Here is a 20,163-nt window from a genome sequence, read left to right as displayed (position 1 = left end):
GAGTACATCATGAGAAACGCTGGGCTGGATGAGGATGAACACAAGCTGGAATCAAGATTGCCGGGAGAAATATCAATAACCTCAGATATGGAGATTAGACCACCCTTATGGCAGAAAGTGAAGAACTAAAGAGCCTCTTGATGAAAGTCAAAGAGGAGAGTGAAAAAGTTGGCTTAAAACTCAACATTCAGAAAACTAAGATCATGGCATCCGCTCCCATCACTCATGGCAAATAGATGGGGAAACAATGGAAACAGTGAGAGACTGTATTTTTTGGGGTTCCAAAATCACTGCAGAAGGTGACTGCAGCCATGCAATTAAAAGATGCTTGCTCCTTGGAAGAAAAGCTATGACCAACCTAGACGGCATAATAAAAAGCAGAGATATTACTCTGCCAACAAAGGTCTGTCTAGTCAGAGCTACGGTTTTTCCAGTAGTCATGTATGGATGTGAGAGTTGGACTATAAGAAAGTGAGTGTTGAAGAATTGATGCTTCTGAATTACAGTGTTGGAGAAGACTCTTGCAAGTCCCTTGGACTGCAAGGATATCCAACCAGTCCATTCTAAAGGAGATCAGTCCTGAATATTCATTGGAAGGATTGATGCTGAAGCTGAAACTCCAATACTTTGGCCACCTGATGTGAAGAACTGACTCATTTGAAAAGACCTTGATGCTGGGAAAAATTGAAGGTGGGAGGAGAAAGGCATGACAGAGGATGAAATGGTTGGATGGCAACACTGACTCGATGGACATGAGTCTGAGTAAACTCCAGGAGTTGGTGATGGACAGGGAGGCCTGGCATGCTGCAGTCCATGGAGTCACAGAGTCAGAAACAACTGAGCAACTGAACTGAAGTGAAACTCCAGGAGATAGTAAAGGACAGGGAAGCCTGGCATGCTGCAGTTCATTAGGTCGAAAAGAGTTGGATGTGACTTAGCGACAACAACATCTTCATCATTCTAACAGTAGTGTAAGTCTTAGGAGGGACTGAGACCATCTTGGGAATGTAAATTAAGAAGACCAATAAATCTACTCTGAGAAATCAAAATTTAATATGCAGGCAGAGAAGGAATGAGCAATTAAGTATGGGAAAGGTATTGTCAAAACAAAAGAAGAGATTAGAATAGCAGATCTCCTGAAGGGCTAAGAATTAACCTAGAAGTACGAAATGGTTAAGCTTCAAGTACAATGAATAAATGCTAAGGGAAGACTGTTTTAGAATGAGTTGGGGTCAAAGATTTTTTTTTTTTATAATCCATATACTAATACAGCTTATAACAAAAGGAGCTCTTCATTCTGAGTCACAATATATCTTATCTTGGTAGAGGAAGTATCTAAAACATATTGTAGAAATGGTGGCAATGTACACTTAATTTCTATCATCATTTCCTAAGCTCCTGTCATAAGAAATCCATCAGTATAAGAAATCCACTATGATGGTCTCAATTTACAAGCTCTTTCTCGTTTCTAAAGAATCAGAAGCTGATTCTTTAAATATACACACACACACAGCTCTATAGTGCTCATAGTTTCCAGTCTGTTTCCACAAAAGCAGCAGTGAGAGGTTAAGATACTATTCTATGATTTTTGTATGACAAAATAACTAGAATATAGTTGGCTTTTGGGACTATCTGGAAAATGCAACTGCCTGGATGCATTCAAAATCAAATAATCATAGCAAAAACAATGTGGCATTCTTCAACCTTAACAGAATCAAGACAAAAATCCGAGAGTCAAGGTTTAATGTTTATAATCCAAGTCCTAATGAATAAGCCCCAATAATCATTAGGCTATTGTCTCAACAACATTAATTTAGAAAATAAATTTCTAAATATGACAGACAATATGAAAGCTCAAAATGGCCATTTCATGACATCTCAAAAACTTCCCATTAAAATATGATGGAAAGAGAAACTTAACATGCCATCTTTGAAACTGATTTATGCCTGAGCTATACCATCAACAGGAGCTCTCAAGATGTAATCCCTTGAAATTTGTATTGTACCTCATTTTAAATACTCTATTATTACTTAAGTACTAGCTTCTATTAGGTTTAGTCAAATATATTCTAAATTACAGTCAAAATCTGGCAAAATGCTTTTAAAAAAAAAATAAACACAGAAACAGTGGTACTCTGTTAGGAGACAATGTACTGCAACATGTCAAAGGCTTACTGATAAAAGAGGATCTATACAACTGTTTATATGGTTGATGTTTAGTCATGAGTAGCATTCTGAGTGATATCATTATGTTCTCAGTATGCTTTAGTACACTGAGCAAAAAACAGCAAAAATAAGTTTGACAGAACCATATTACAGTTATAATAAAATCTAAAACTTCTGTACTATGGGGAATTAGTGGAGAGTGAAATATTTTGTATTATTCCAAGTAATCTGTAGTTAGCTTCAGTTCAGTCGCTCAGTAGTTAGCTTATGGACTACTGAAACAAAGCTCTATTTATTACACAATACAGTCCTACTTTCATTAAATATAATAAAGTTCAAATATGCCAACAGTTTACATTAAAAATTGATTAAGGGACTTCCCAGGTGCTCCCAATGTAGGGAGCACAGGTTCGATCCCTCGTTGGTGAACTAAGATTATGCATGCTGCATGGTGTGACCACACACACACACAAAAGATTAAACTTCTCTATATACTTAACCTGTATCAGGGACATCAGTGGGTCTCATAATTCTCCGTATCTGCTCCATAGATTGCAGGTCTGGTGACAGTCCTATAAATGAAAACAGGACTCACAGTACTGATATCTAAAAAATTTTCACTCCAAATAAAAAGCATTTAATCAAAGTAGATTCACTATGTGAAATTAAAGATACTTTCAAGCATTCCTTTCAATGTTATCTTTAAAACACTGGGTTATTAAATAGAATCCCACCTTGATATAACAAAACATTATGATTAGGTCTTCCCTATTTTTCCCTACCAGAGAAATAAAACTCCTTTTCATTACAAAAGATTTTTCAAGGAAAAAAATTCTACCACTTTTCTTTATTTCCATAGGAAGGCACTCAATTCTAGTCCTTCCTACTAAGAAGTCTGGCCACTTCTTACCACTTAATCATAAACATTTCCTAAATGTCTAGTGTTTCCGATACAATGTTTCAACTAACATAGTAAATTATGTTCTATCTAAGAATAAACAACTTATTACCTCAGGCTAGGACACATGCATCTATCTTTTAGCATTTTTCTACCTTAATTCTTCCTGCACACTGATGAAAAACTATTTTCACTAAATTATCTCCCTGTACAAAAACCCAATGTGGTTATTAAACCATTCAACAAACTCCTTTGCCCAGTGCACACATCTCCAAAATCTGATCCCATCATACTCCAAAATGTATTTGACATCCTAGTTGGGCCAGCCCTCACATAGTCCTTCAACTAGAGGGACTCTCACGTCCTTTTCATCTCCAAAACCCAAGCTTCCGTAAATGTTTGCCCAACAATTCTCTCCTTTCCTGATTTTTCATTATAATTACTGTCAACAAGTACTCTGACAAATTCCTTTCATTACTCAATTATCTGTTTTGAAAATACGTTTTATCAACAGGTTTTAAAATGCTTCAAGATAGCCAGATCATACACTATCTATATTTTTTCATGGTATCCAGCCAACTGCTAGACACATGTTAGTTTTTCAAATAAACTGTCATATATTTATCATTCTATTATTACTTTTAGGACGTAAGCAGACATAGTACATAAAGCCTAGAGCTCTTGGCATGTGAGAATATTAAACTCAATTATATGTGAATTCTGATGAAAGACATTTAATAGACAGAATAAAATAGTCATGATCCTTGCATTTTCCCTGATAGTTTTCTGTCAAAACTGAGGCAAAGCAAAGACATTTTTTTCAAGCAAAACTCTGGTCATCCTCCTCATATATGAATTTCTTTAAAGACAAGTACTAAATCTGCATTTCCATTATGTATAAATAACCACAAATTTCTAGTTATTAAAAGGTATTTTGGGCTATGTTTAAAACAGTTTTAATCACTTGAGTTTTCAAACAAGCATTGCTTTGTTTTCCCACAGCACCTCAATAAACATAGGCCCTTTCTAAATAAGGGAAGAAAAAGAAGAAAAGCCATAAGGCAGATTTACTAGTCTACCTCCATGACAACAGAAGATCTTCTCATCCACAATGGCAGCTATAGGCAGACAGTTGAAACAGTCAGTGAAGGTCTTCCACAACTTAATATTAAATCTTCGTTTGCCTAAAGAAAGGACAAACAGAACAAATCTAAAACTGTTCTCATTAGCTATTCTAACAGCCACAGACTTATATATGATTCCAATTTTCTTTATGTTTCACCTAGCACTTGTGTTTTTCTATAATGAACGTCACTTGGTAATACATATAATAAACATTCAGCACCTTCAGTAAAATTACAAAGACTAATAAGATTTTGCCAGGTGTTTTATGAAACAAATCGAACATTTTTGCCTTTTAAGATCACCAGAATATAGCAACTCTAAACAATCTAACAGATTATTAATTTTTTCCATTCAACATGTTAAATACCTAGCCAAATAAGCAAGCAGAAGTGAAAAGAGGGCCTCTGGAGACTGTCCCTTTTAACTCTAATGCACTGGTAACATGGTATAAACATGCTGCCAAGAAAGGAGAATTTCCAGGTGCTTAACTTTTGAGTAAATTTCTACTTGGCACCACAACAAGGATAAATAGAGACACAAAGGCTATAATTTTCCTGTAATCTAACATCAAGAACTACAATGAAGACAGTCTTAAATCCATGTTCACCTTTTTGGAGTTACTGAGTTTTCTGAATTTGGTAGTAAGTTGCAACAACTAACCAAGGGGAAGAATAAAAGACAGAAAGCACTCATTTCCTATGCTTTTTATGCCATAACCTTTCTCTCAATGAACAAGCATAACTGAAAGTGTTTACAAGCTGCTCTCACATACATTTCATTTGATTTCTTTTCTATCCTTATTAGTAGTCAAGTCCATATTTTATCCTTTAATAATACACCTCTATTTCTGATATAGCTTCAGAAAAGTGGTTATAGCTTGGTGTACTACAATCCACTTCTTGTCTACTGGTCTGATTTAAACAACTGAAACCATACACTACACCTTAGAAATAAAAATGCAATATAAAATCATTCCGACTAGAATGTAAACTCTGTAAGAATAGAGATCATCTCTCTTGAGCACTGCTGCATTCCTAGTATTTAGAATAGTGCCTGGCATATAATACATCCTCAAAAGTTTGTCAAATGAATGATTACATGAAACAGAGAGGGGTTCTAATAGCTCTACCAAAATTAAGGATGGAAAAAAGCAAAAACAGATTCTAATGGAGAATTCAGCACTGAAAAACAAAATTCCATTTGAAAATCTTTGTTAATTGATTCTAACTTTTAATTAATCAAACATATGTTCATTCACTCTCTTGTTAAGTTAGTTGCTCAGTCGAGTCAACTCTTTGCGACCCCATGGATTGTAGCCTGCTAGGCTCCTGAATCCATGGAACTCTCCAGGCAAGAATACTTGAGTGGGTTGCCATTCCCTTCTCCAGGGGATCTTCCCAACCTAGGGAAGCCCATTCACTTCCATAACCTAACCAAAAGCAAAAAGACCAAAGTCAAATGTAACAGGGTCATCTGTAACACTTGGAAATACCACCACACAACAGCAAACCAGTGATTTCTATTGATGAAAAAGAGCACAACAAAATAAGGACCAGAGTACCCAACATCCTCATAGGTACAGATTAAAATTCTAATAAACTTCAAATTTTAAATGATTTCATAGAATTTCTCAATTTTTTTTGTGACACAGGCTCAATAAGAGTTTTTATCATATCACAAGAAAACTAAAACCTTAGTGGAGACTAGAAACAGGCTACTTACTATCTATAGTGATGTCTGTTCCACTTGGATATTTTTACTACATAAACTAATTATAAGAGGGCCTTTCAGCTGAGTAAGCTGCAGCCAACCTGAAACAACATGACTGAGGAGATCCTAAGAAACCTATTTAACTAATAACATGTTTCCCAGTTTCAGGTTCCTCTTCCATGAAAGGCTCTCTTCTTGGGCTTCTGCTTGATCATATTTTTTAAAACTTGAAAGAATTCTTCTGAACGGAAAACTACTAGAGAATTTTCCAACTAAAAAGAAATGCTTTTATTTTTACTTACATTCATCATAGAATCCATAAATGCGATTGATGCTAGCACACTCATGGTTTCCTCTTAAGAGAAAGAAGTTTTCTGGGTATTTGATTTTATATGCCAATAGCAAGCAGATTGTTTCCAAAGACTGCTTTCCTCTGTCCACATAATCTCCTAAGAAAAGATAGTTGGCTTCTGGGGGGAAACCCCCATATTCAAATAATCGCAGTAAATCTGTATACTGTCCATGAATATCTCCTAAAAATAGAAAGAGCCAGTTTCAGAAAGTTTACGGTTACTGTGGTAAAGCAGCTTCTATGAAATGATTCTCAATGTTTGTACCCTTATGTAATCGTCTCTCCTGAATGTGGGCTGTAACTAGTGACTTACTCCTAACGAAGAAGAGATAGCAAAAGTGAGATAGGCTGTCACTTCTGAGACTGGGTTACAAAAGATTGTAGCTTCCCATCTTGCCTGCACTTTCTCTTGCCTTCTCTCCTGCTCAATGATTAAGCTGCCTTATGGAGAAGCACACTAAATGAAGAACTCGAGGAGGCCATGGGCCAACAGCTCCTTGGGAACTGGGGTCTTCAGTCCACTGGCCCATAAGGAACAGAATCCTTTCACAATTGAGCCTTGAGATGATTACAGGTTCAGATGGCATCTTGACTGTAGTCTTGTGAGAGACTCAAAACTAGAGGATCCAGCTAAGCTCTGCCTGAATTTTTATCCCACAGACACTGTGACATGATAAATTAATGTTGTTAAGTCACAAAGTTTGAGGGTAGTTTGTTATATACTAATACCGTTACATTCATTATCTGGTAATTTAACTTAGGTCCACTTTTTTTATGCCTAGTAGTAAGCAAACAGCAAAAACTTAAATATTTAGTATAAGTAACTTCTATTTATTTCAAATTACTTCTGTATGAAAGCATGTAAAGACTATCTTGTTGAGACTACTGAGTCACTTAAATTTTAAAATGACTTTTAATTTGCTTCATTTAATTCATAGAAGGGACTGATCATTTCCACACAATTTCAACTATCTCTTCAAAAGCTGCTGGTTAAGTTCATAAAAGCTATATGATAAATACTGACAACTACTAAAAGAAAAACTGCATTATCAAACCAAAAGTCAGTACATTATACATACCACATCCTACTGTTATATAAACTATAGAAAAATGCTTTTCTGTGCCAACAGTTTTTCCAATTACAACAATATGTTAACTTAAGGTTTAAGTTTTTGCCTTTGGCCAAAAGCCACTGTGAGATTTGAAAGATCAAATACAAATTGTATAGTTTAGTCTCAACTTCTACAATTGTATGTAATAAAACCTAGCAAACCTTTGTTTTACAAAACTTTTTAGATGTTTTCTTTAACTCATCTTCAGTGTAGTGGATTCAAAAGAGATTGTTTCCAACTTTATCCATTTACATACCACAGATTTTCAGTGGTGCTTCCAATTCCAAAAGAATAGGCTGGCTGAGAAAGATCTCCCGAGACTTGATACATAAGCCCCGAACTTCTGCTTCAGTCATCTGTACGATCTTTCCTGGACGACATCCTCGTACTGGTAAACAGTAAATAAAATGGTCAGTTTTCTAAAATTTATCCATAAAATAGTTATTCTAAAAAAAGGAGTCATGCCTATATTCTGAATATCAGAAGATTCACATAGGCAACAAACTACCAGATACCCTGTTGTGTTCCATGGCTAACAGTAGGTTATTCTACGATCTTTGGCTTATCTCTATCTTCACTGTTGGTGGTTTCCAATGCTCCTTAAGGCTGCTGCCATGGAAATGCAGTCTTGTTTTCCACTGGTCAATTTGAGGCCTTGCAGTTCAAGTGACTAAAATTCATTAATTAATATGGTTCCCAGTAACTTCTGGGATGGAATGGGGAGGAATGGTCCATGGAGAATTCCCTTATTTGCCCTACTGAAAATGAAGTAAAAGTGAAGTCGCTCAGTCATCCATGGAATTCTCCAGGCCAAAATACTGGAGTGGGTAGCCTTTCCCTTCTCCAGGGGATCTTCCCAACCCAAGGATCAAACCCAGGTCTCCCACATTGCAGGTGGATTCTTTACCAGCTGAGCCACAAGGGAAGCCCTTGTGCTATTGAATTGAACTTGTAATCATTTCCTCTCATTATTACCTTCCCTACTGGCTCTTTTTCTTTAAATACACTGTGAGCTGCCAATCTTACTTTGAAAAAGCATTTATTAAAGAAAACAGAGACTACATTTTTATATACGCCCATGACTTTCTATTTACATTTTAATCCGTACATTTCTCGATAAAAATTGCGGATTCCTTTGTCAGGTTGAAAGAGGCTAAAAAAGAGGGGGAAAAAAAACGCCTCTAACCCTGCAGAAGCCTATTCATATATATAATCTATTAATATAGAAACATAACAAAGAGACAATGTTGAAACGTGTTTTAAGCAAATATGACAGTAAGGCCATTTCTGAAATCCAAACCATGATCAGAACTGCTTTTACTATGGGAACTTAGCCTTTTACAGTAAGTACTAGTTCTCAATCAATTACCTACTTTCTGTAAACATTTGAATTTTTTAAAGATGAAGAAACACACAACTTTTTATCTTCCTCTAAGTATCTAAAATACTAGCTTAGATTCAATGCCCTGCAATAGGAACAATTATTAATCTTGGTACAAAAATGTAAACGTGGGAAATGATGATTACAAAAAAGGTTTTACCATCAGTGCATCAAATACCTATTTTAGTTTTAGGAGGTAAAAAGTATTCTCCTTGAAGGGTTAAAAGTTTCTGGGGCCTTTCAGATGACAAACACACACCTAAAAGTAATTATTTAGAGATAACAGCAACGGACAATACAAACAAAATACTTTGGGCTCTCATAGAAGTTTCCACAATTTCTGCTGTGATTCTGTAGTAATAAAACACTTCTTGGTTATCAAAATTTAGTTTTAATTTGATGGCAATGATTATTAAGCAATTAGGACTAGTGTGGGTCACTCTGATGTGTTAAAGTGTCTAAATTCCAGTGGTGAATATTTTATCTCATATTTGCTTTATTTCCTCTGTAAGCTCCATCTTTAATTCTGGCCTCCCATGCAAGTAATTTAAGTTACAATTAGGTACACTTCAACTAACATTTTTACAGGGCTAAAAATACTTCAACTTTTAAGTCATGCTAATCCACAGAAACTAAAAATTTACCAAAACCTCTTGTATTTCACTACATGCTTTTTCCCAATTAATATCTCTAAAAGTTAGGAGATACCTTGCAATCAGTACTTTCTTAAAATTGTAATTGGTAATAGCTCCCCTACCCTCCACAGGCAAATAAAACAGCGACTTTCATAATCAATCACTTCTAAAAGTTGATGAAGTTTAGAGAAGCTAAAGGTTCTTCCAAAGATTAAGCTTCTGACACGTGACCACATTTTAGGAATACATCAGCAAAGCGATTGGGAGAATCGGGTAAACTGCTCAGGGCAATCCTACTGTCTTTCAATGCAAAAGTCATGCTCCCACCAGTGCAGACTCCAAGACTTCCAAGAACACTTCAAAATTCTCAGTTATCTGATAAACAGGAATAAATCTAGGCAATCTGTTACACAGGGGAACTAGATCACTATCACAATATTCATGAGGAATTACAGAATGTGGGTTTATGAACCTAGACCCAAGTGTCTTTAAATTATGAACATACTACATATCTGCATAATTAATTTAGTGCAAAGCAACTTCACATGGATCATCTCATTTAATCCTTTTGGTATCCCGGGAATCAAAAAGGGAAGTTACTACCTACATTCTACAATAACAGAAAGAGATTAAAATAATTTGCACAAGATTACTAGAGGAGTAAAAAGCAGCAGAAAGGAATTGAGAACAAGGTCTTCAAACTCAAAAGTCAATACTCTTTCTAGTCCACCACATCAAATTTTTTAGTCAAAAATTTCCCAGGAAAAAAAATTTTCAGCAGGTAGTAAGTGCAAGCCAGGTGAAAATTCTGTTACAGCAAATATCTACTGTACTATTACTGTTTAAAAATCGATTGAGCTATTATATAAAGTACACTTTATGTATACACCTAGGTAACCACCACCCAGATCAAGACACAGAATACTTCCAGCAGCCCAAGACTCCCTTAAGCCCTAACCATTCAATAACAATGCCCAAGGTTACTATTCTTATTTCTTTCAGCATAGATTAGTCTAATCTGTTTTTGAATTTTAGATAAATTTATTGTATAAATTTATAAATAGTACACACTTCTTTGTTCACTGTCACGTGAGATTCATGCATGTTGTATTTAGCAGCCATATGAAGTATTTTCTCATATGAATACACCAAAATATATTTATCTACTCTATTTGGGTCATTTCTTGTTTGAGGTTATTATGAATGCTATGAATATTCATGTACATTTCTCTTGGTATACATATAACAGGAGGATTGCTGGGTCACAGGAAGAAGCATATACCACCAGTTTCCTAGAGTGGTTAAACCAATTTACAATCCCACCAGCAATGGTGCTCTACCTCTTTGTCAACAATTTTAGTCCATTTGTTGGGTGTAGTGATATTCAGTGAGATTTTGGTTTGTATTACCCTTTTCATATGCTCAATAGGCCACTGGGACATCCTTTTGTGTGTGTGAAGTTCATTTTAAGTCTTCTGTTCATTCTTTAAAACTGGACTTAACTGATCTGTAGGAATTCTTTACATATTCCAGACGAATTCTTTGTTGGATACATTTTGAGTATCTTCTCCCTTTCAGTTCAGTTGCTCAGTCCCATCAGATTCTTTGCGACCCCATGGACTGCAGCAAGCCAGGCTTCCCTGTCCACCACCAACTCCTGGAGCTTGCTCAAACTCATGTCCATCAGGTCAGTGATGCCATCCAACCATCTCATCCTCTGTTGTCCCCTTCTTCTCCTGCCTTCAATCTTTCCCAGCATCAGGGTCTGTCTTTTCCAATGAGTCAGTTCTTCATATCAGGTGGCCAAAGTATTGGCCAAAGTATTGAGCTTCAGCATCAGTCCTTCCAATGAATATTCAGGACCGATTTCCTTTAGGATGGACTAGTTCAATCTCCTTGCTGTCCAAGGGATTCTCAAGAGTCTTCTTCAACATCTCAGCTTAAAAGCATCAATTCCTTGGCACTCAGCTTTCTTTATCGTCCAACTCTCACATCCATATGCGACTACTGAAAAAACCACAGCTTTAACTTGGTGGACATTCATTGGCAATGTCTCTGCTTTGTAATATGCTGTCCAGGTTGGTCACAGCTTTTCTACAAAGGACAAAGTGTCTTTTAATTTCATGGCTGCAGTCATTATCTGCAGTGATTTTGGAGCCCAAGAAAATTTCATTCTCTTAATGCTGCCTTTGATAAACTAATATACTTTAATGTATTTAAATCCATCTTAAATTTTTTTTTTGGTGTCTTACATCATGTTCAAGAAATGTTTGCCTTCTCCGAAGTATTTCCTTATATTTCCTTTTAAACCTTTTAGATGCTTTATTGTTTAGCATAACTCACTCAATAATCTACCTTAAATTTCTGTATGGTGTGGAATAAAGGTCAAAATTCTTTTTCTCCCCCTTAAAAATTTTTTTCTTCCAGTTATTGAGATATAATTGGCATACACCTTTGAATAAGATTAAGGAGAATACCACAAAATGATTACCACAATTAAGTTTAGTGAATAGCCATCATCTCACATAGAAACAAAATAAAACAAAAGAAGCTTTTTTCTCTTGTGATAAGAACTCCCAGGTTCCACTCTTTCTCTTTTATGGCTGTGCATGTAGCTTGTGGGATCTTAGGTCCCCCATCAGGGACTGAACCTGGGCCCTCTGCAGTGAAAGTGCAGAGTCCTAAGCCCTGGACTGCCAGGCAACTCCCTGCGATCCACTCTCTTAACAGTTTTCATATATAACACACAGCAGTGTTGATTATAACTATCATGTTGTATATTACATAACCAGCATGTATCTCATAACTGAAGTTTGTACCTTCTGACTACCTTCAATCAATTCCCCTCCACTGGTAACCACAAATCTGATCTTTGTTTCATGCAGGTTTGTTTGTTTTGAAGTATACTTGACCTACAACACTGTTAGTTGCTGGTGCAACACAGTGAGTGATTGATATTTCTATACATTTCAAAATGATCACCGTAAGTTTAGTTTCCATCTGTCACCATACAAAGGTACTGACTGCATTCCCCAAACTGTACATTTCACACTCCTGACTCATTTAGTTTTCAGCTGAGAGGTTTGTACCTCTTAACCTTCCTCATCTATTTCTCTTAGCCCCCACTCCCCGGCACCCTCTGTTTGTTCTATCTATGACTGTGTTTCTGTTTCGTTTGTTCACCTGTTTTGTTTTTTTAGCTTCCACATGCAAGTGAAATCATATAAGTATTTGTCTTTGTCTGAATTATTTCACTCATTAAAATACTGTCTAGGTCCATTCCTGTTGTCACTACTAATGATAAGATTTCATTCTTTTTTATGGCTAATAGTCCACAATACAAACACACACACCGTTTCTTCTTTATCCATTCACTGGATCAAGGGCATTTAGACTGTTTCCACATTTTGGCTATTGTAGATAATGCTGCAACTAACATAGAGGTGCATGTGTCTTTCCAAATTAGTCTTTTCGTTTTCTTTAGATATATACCCAGAAGTGCAATTGCTGGACCCTACAGTAGTTCTATTTTTAATATTTTGAGGAACCTCCATTCTGTTTTCTGTAGTGGCTGCATCAATTTACCCCCCACCCCCAACAGTGCACCAGCATTTCCTTTCATCCATACCCCTGCTGACACTTGCTATTTGTTCTCTTTTTGACAACAGCCATTCTGACAGGTTTGAGGTGACGTTAAACTTTTCTATTGTCTTCTGCTGCCTTCTTTCTGTATTCCCCCTTTTTTCGTCTCTCTCAGCACTGCAGAATTTCCACTCAAGTATTTTTCCCTAGTTTACTACTACTCTATTCTGCTGTTTCTAATTTGCAAGTATGTAAACACAACTACGAAATTCTTAACTTTAGTTAACATATTTTTTTGGTTATAGAGTTTCCAGGTCTCTGATAAAACTTTTCCTTTCCTCTTTACCTTGAGCATATTAAATCAGTTATCTTAAAGTCTCTGTGACATCTCTAATATATGAATTATATAAGGTGAATTTATACCTTTTTTTCCTCTTTTTTTTTTGGTCAATTGATGTTAGCATTCCTGTAGTATTTCACTGAATGACATATTTGATTATGGATGAATAATTGTAATAGTTTTTTATGACATCTTCTCCATAGAGGGTTGTTTCCTTTAGCAGCAGAAAGCATGGCAATAATGCACCCACATTTTCTTGAGGGCGGGTCTATTTCACTTTGCCCTCAATCTTGGCCATGATGGAGGTCTCAATGGAAAACTCAGGGTACAATATGGTCTCTCTTACTTTATTAAGTCTGAACTTCAACTTTTGCCACGCAGGTACTGGACAACGCTGGAATCTCTACTCAGATTCTTCTGGGTTTCTCAGAATCTTCTCTTGCATGTATGCATCTTAGAAGTCAATGACTTTAGGGGGAACGTGAACTTGAAGTCGCTCAGTCGTGTCTGACTCTTTGTGACCCCATGGACTGTAGCTTACCAGGCTCCTCCGCCCATGGGATTTTTCCAGGCAAGAATACTGGAGTGGGTTGCCATTTCCTTCTCCAGGAGATCTTCCTGACCCAGGGATTGGACCTGGGTCTCCCGCATTGTAGGCAGACGCTTTACTGTCTGAGCCACCAGAGAAGTCCTCGACTTGAAGTCGAGGGGGAGTTGACTACAGATTCTGAGGTTACAGTCTATGTAATTCTCTCCTCTTTAGGATTTAAGTTTCAACTGCTTTAGTTGCCACAGACTTCCACCTCCCCTCTTTAGTGCAGTAAGACTGCCACTTTTTATTTGGAGTCTATTCCCCTATGCCTCTAGGAGTGACTGGTGAACTCACTGGTACTTCTTTTCTCTTAAAGATCAAAACCCTCTGCTCAAGTGAAAATAGTAAGTACACAAAATATGATTATTGGGTATACACTAGAAATTCATATGATTTTATAAAGAATTTTGAGAAATACCTTGCCAAGGACTGTATGTGAATGAATCAGTCATGGAACCTGGGTGTGAGCATCAAGGTACCTGACTCCTGATAAAGCAATCTTTCTGCAAAATCATGTTTACAACAGAAAGGGGGGAAAATACTAAGGTCCAAAGTGAAATTTGGTCCTTTATATATTTTTAGTAACAGTTGGTGGGGAGGTGGGAAAAAATAATACTTTGTGACACATAAAAGTTACATGAAATTCAAATGTTAGCATTCATAAATGAAGTTTTACTGGAACAGAACCACTCTCATTCATTTAATTTTTTTTTTCATTCATTTATGTATTATCAATGCCTACAGGTACTTTCATGCTACAATGGCAGAGTTGAGTAGTTGTGGCAGCGAGTACATGGGGTACCCTCATGGCTTTGCATTATTTCCCAAGGTTCTAGAAACTGCAGATACAGCTATAACTCAACAATTCTTGAGTGCCATTTTATTTTACTTTTATTACTAGTGCATACTCATCATGTCAAAGGAAGAAAAGTGGAATGTGAATGTCTAAGGTACAATGGAGTGTAGGTTATTTTGTTACTGAATTAGACTACCAGGCATTATATTTATGACTTTCCAGCTAAAAGAATAAAATATGTGTTAACATTAGGAAACCGAGCACTTGTCACAACATTCCCAACTCACAGGAAAGTAACAAAACTTTTTTTTTTAAATTTAAACAGAATCTCATCACAGCAGAATTTCTGCACAAAAATAGAAATGAGGCTGCAATGAAAGCAAGTTTCCAACTGATTCATGTATTAGCAAGCAAGGAAAGCCATTTAATAATGGTGACTTAATTAAATCATGTTTGTTTGGAAAAGCCAAAGAAAAATGTCCCAAAGCTATATGTATTTATTGAAGTCTTTTCTGCAAAAACAGCTCTTGAAGAGTTGACAACAATGGAAGCAACATCAATTATCAGTTAAAAAAACAAACAATTTTGAGTGGTTTCATTGGCTCTTGATGAATGAGTTCACAGACATTGACAATACTTATTTGTTGCTTATTTGAGGAGCCAATACTGAATTTGAAATGACAGAAAAGTTAGCCTCTGTGAACAGTATGAATGGAACAACCACAGGCAAGAATATTTTCAAAGAGGGACTCCCCTGGAGGTTCAGTGGTTAATACTCCACACTTCCACAGCAGCGAGTGGGGTGGGGAGCAATGTGGTTCAAACCCTGGTGGGGGAACTAAGATGCCACAGTCCATACTGTGTGGCCTAAAAAACTTTTTTTTTTCCCAAAGAAGCCAAACAAACAAACCCTAAACGATGGAGGTAAAACTATGCATGGAGCAGAAAATGACTTAGTTGGATAATTTTTAAAAGCCTGTAAAAATTGAAGGTATTTAAAGTTTATGGTGCAGTTACTGAGTGGAAAAAGATTCTAACCACACCATCAAACCAGTGATACTAATAGTATACTTCATTAGCTCATGAACCTAACCACGGTCAGTTCCACAAATGTTTGTGAGAAACAAAAGCTGAATCTCCTGACTTGCCCTACCACAGAGCAGTTCAGTAGTGATGAAGTTTTACTGATATTTTTTTTAAGGCTTAGGGCTGATACTGAAATTTTTCTGAATAAGAGTAGCCCCCAATCACTATCATCAAACCGAGAGTATGTTTTATAAATTAGATTTTGCTACAAACCTAGTAATACTTCTCAATTAAAACCTAAAATTAAAAAAAAAAACCTTGTATGTGAAACATATACTATAGCAAGTTACTTTAACAACTAATGCTGCCTGGGTCGCAAGCAAATGTCAGGTTGCTTTATAGTTTCAGGGCTGCCGAAAGTTAAAACAAGTGAGATTTTTACTCCCTCATAGTTTTGCACTGAATACTATTTTCTAGGCTCAAACCACAGTTCTAACAGCATTCATCAGATCTTAGTGCTAATGCAAAATATATCAAAATTCATTTATTTGTGCAGGTGAGGAGCTTCCACCTAACCTATCACTGGAAGTGATTAATCTGTAATGCAATGACATGCTAAAACGCAGATATCAAGAGAGGACTAATAAAATCCTATAGATCCCTTCCAAGTGATGACTAAAATCACATGCTTGTGGATTGATATTAGTTTTGGCAGTACCTACCTGTCTGTGTTAAGACAGCTTCCAAGATAAAATACATAAAGTCTCATTATAGATCAACAATAGACAAACACTTCCATTGACTTTGATGATACAGAACACCAACTCTGAACCTCAATTAAGCAAAATGTTGTCTTCTCCCCTAGAAGAAGTCCCTTCTCATGACTGCAAAAAATTATACTCAATCATTATATTTCAAATTCTTTTAAAAGTCTTTTCAATGCAGGTTTGTCTCTTAAATTACAAATGGTGTGTGATATGTATGTCTGTGTTGTGTGTATGCTAAATTTTATTTCTCAATAACAATATGCTATTTTTTCCAGCAAGTTTTTACTAATAACTGTCTTCTCTAAAACAGAAAGAATGTCAAGAGAATAATTCCACTACTATTTTTGCCCCATGAAATCTTAGTAATCTTCATTAACCTTTAATATTTAAATTTCTACAATACTAAAATGATTCACTCAAGGTTACATACCAAACAGCAAACTTAAAAACGTAAAATTTTTACAATTGGCTAGAATGTGGGGTTTTGGTTTTAAATGAAAGAACTAGGCAGCTGCCATAATTTTATCTTAAGTTTGCCTGATAGTAATAATTAACGTGATTTGAGTCTACAGATGACCTTCAGGAGCTCTATCACCCCCCTGTCTGTAATACTGTGTATATAAACATGCATTTTTTTCAGAGAAGGCCCAGGGCTTTCATGATTTCTCAGAGGAGTAATTTCAGGTACACTAGTAAACAAACAGATAATGAAAAAAGAGTAAAGAAGAAAACAGATACAGGGGCAGGCAAGACATTTCAGGATTAGAAGGGAGTGCCTTAGGCCTGTGGGTTCTCAGTGTGATCCTCTTTTTCACTGCACTGACATATGCATGGTGAAAACAATGATGATTAAAATGCAGGCACCTGAGCAGAAACCAAGTCAGTGGCACTAAAGTGCCATGCACTTACAGTGAAACAGAAAGATCCAGTTTCAATTTAAATCGCCCTTAAGCAGTAAAAATGATGAATTTTATTAAATCTCCACCGCTGAGTATACATCTTTCTAATATTCTATAAGAAAATGCAAAGTATCCATGAAGCTTTCCTGTTGCATATCCAAGTACAGTGGCTGTCTTCAAGAAAAGCTCTAGAGTGACTGTTGAAGTACCAAAGTGATCTAGCTACTTTTTCTTTCACAGAACATCTCTTTTGCTGGAAAGCACAACTAACAAACTATGGTTACTCACTCAAGATATTTAACAAAGATGCTTGAAAATGAACAAAGTGAGCCTGTCATTTCAAATGAAACAACTGACAGCATTTGTTGCTAGTGAAAATTAAAATTTTGGAAACTTTGTATCCAGCACCATGAATCTGACAGCTTCTTCATACTTAAGGACTCATCTGATACCTTATTCTAAATTAACAAATATGATTCTTTAATGTTGTATAAACTGTGTCAACTTTGAACATCTGCATAAATCACCTTAACCAGTGATTTTAAAAGAACCAATGCATGTTACAAAATCATTTGTAAGATCCATTTAAAATGCAAGATAGATCAATGGATTTTAATGTAAGAGAACATTTCACATTCTACATTAAAACTAACCTTTAAGAAATTACCACTTGTCAATTTCCATTATACTATTAAAGAATATCCACCGTTATCTATAAATGCTTTTAAAATACTCCTTTCTTTTCCAATTTATCTGTAAAAGTACAGATTTTCTTCAGATACGTCAACCAAAACAATGTTATCAAAACAAACTGAAGCAAAACAGGTACGAGAATTCTGCTGTCTTCTACAAAGCTACACATTAAAGAAATGTGCTGATCCCTAATATTTTCGTTGTAGAAAGCAAACTCTACTTCCATAAAGTGAACGGGTTATCAAAATTTAAAGTCCGTAGTTTTAATTTTTAACAGTACTGATAAACAACTCACACGAAAACTCTCATCCTCAGTTCTTTTTATGAATATAAGGTAGTCTCAAGATTCAAAGTTTGGAATCCACTGCTCTCTAGCCCCTAATGAGAAGAAAGCATACACCTAATCTCCTTAAATCACCTTTCACCACTTTATTCTGCCTAGAAATCTCTCTCCCTCTGAGCACCAACATTAATATGTCAAGCCAGACTATAAATGCTAAATAACAGTAATAGGAAAGAAATGTTTTACACACACGCAGTACAATGTGTGGCTGTATGCAACAAACAACGCAGGTCTGTTAGATCCTCACTAGAAATAAACCTTCTCAAAAATTACTGTGGAGAGGGTCCAGGGCTCCCCAGCCTAAGAAGCCCTCTCTTATCTCATCTTGGCTCAGGTTTACACTAAACAAGAATACTAACATTTTCCCAGCTTTTATTATGTTCAAAGTGTTTTACCAGTTTAATTGTTACAAACAGATACATTTTGAAGCAGGTACCTATTATCATCCTGGAAATACAGAAGAAACTGGAGATAAGCTGAAATTGTAACACATGCAGAATCTGTAACTTTAACAAGTATCAGCATGTACCAATACTTCAATACACCTTGAGTAAACAAATGTACACCTGATTTTTATTTAGGATTCACATAACAATTGCAGCTAAGCTCTGATGTTCATAAAATACACTCCTTTTTGTCATTATGTTAACTTAGATCCTTCACTTCCACTCAGAAGCCTAGTCATTTTCTTTCACTACTTTGGCTCAATTATTTGATAAATATTCAAATATCACAGAAAAACCTAAAAGTACCTATAAAGTTTCCTTCTCAGTTTTCCATTTAAAATAAAAGAGCCATAACTGCTAAGTACAACATTAGAGAAAGCTATAATAATAGAAGTCCTTAAATTTCTTTGGACTTCCCTGGTGGCTCAGACAGTAAGAGTGTCTGCCTACAATTCGGGAGACCTGGGTTCGATCCCTGGGTTGGGAAGATCCCCTGGAGAAGGAAATGGCAACCCACTCCAGTACTTTTGCCTTGAAAATCCCATGGACAGAGGAGCCATGGATGGATGCTACAGTCCATGGGGCCGCAAAGAGTTGGACACGACTGAGCCACTTCACTCTCACTGTAAATTTCTTTTATGGAGAAAAGTAACTTGATTTCTTTAAATGTGGAAAATAGGTGGCAGGATTAAGGGAAAAGTTAAAATGGTGTTAGGCAAGCACTCAAATCAAGAAAATGTTTCTATCAATAGTTTGGTAACTGACTAAGATGGAAACTCAGGCATGGTCTGAGGAACAGCCCAAGGCTTAAACTCTTTCATGATGAAATAAACCTAGTCTTTGCACAGAAGCAGGAAAATCTGGGAAGGGAGGGCCCTGAGGTCAGTGATTATTAGGAAGGTTATGTATGACCTCATAATTCACTTTGCTATACACAGGTGGATAGGCAGATGAAAAGACAACTGCCCCTGTCCTTTATCTACTTTCCCTATGTATGGCAAGTATCCACCTAGACCAGGAACTGAATTCGTCTATCAAGCTAGTGCCTACTGGTTATTTACACAAACTTAACTTCAGAATGAATTTCTGCTTTTTTAGCCTCCTACCTCTAATTGTGGAATAAGGACTTAATTTCCATTAAAGCACTTTCATTTTATCTAACAGAGGAAAATCTGAGGTACAGCGTATTACAGAGGATGAGGTGTAAAAAAAAATTGCATTTCACCTACTAATAATGAAGACTTCAAAGGTAACCATATTCAATCTTGGGGGAAGGTGGAGAGTTTACAAAAAGAAAGGA

The 20,163-nt window shown here is 36.2% G+C and overlaps 1 protein-coding gene across 4 annotated transcripts in view; it reads right to left on the bottom strand.

Moving 5' to 3' along the window:
* PPP1CB (protein phosphatase 1 catalytic subunit beta) overlaps window positions 1-20,163 on the bottom strand; it is a 35,702-nt gene that overhangs the window by 9,872 nt on the left and 5,667 nt on the right. For all 4 annotated transcript variants that reach the window (XM_060413836.1, XM_060413837.1, XM_027966641.3 and 1 more), the window contains exons 3-6: window positions 7,620-7,751; window positions 6,202-6,432; window positions 4,144-4,248; window positions 2,667-2,738 (exon numbers count right to left, since the gene is read on the bottom strand). In XM_060413836.1, coding sequence (XP_060269819.1) covers window positions 2,667-2,738; window positions 4,144-4,248; window positions 6,202-6,432; window positions 7,620-7,751 — 540 coding nt within the window. The remainder of the gene's footprint in view (window positions 1-2,666; window positions 2,739-4,143; window positions 4,249-6,201; window positions 6,433-7,619; window positions 7,752-20,163) is intronic.

The sequence above is a fragment of the Ovis aries genome, chromosome 3 (assembly GCF_016772045.2).
Source record: "Ovis aries strain OAR_USU_Benz2616 breed Rambouillet chromosome 3, ARS-UI_Ramb_v3.0, whole genome shotgun sequence".
Lineage (NCBI taxonomy): Eukaryota > Metazoa > Chordata > Mammalia > Artiodactyla > Bovidae > Ovis > Ovis aries.
The sequence above is the reverse complement of the archived record's forward strand: the minus strand, read 5'-3'. Positions and strand labels throughout refer to the sequence as shown.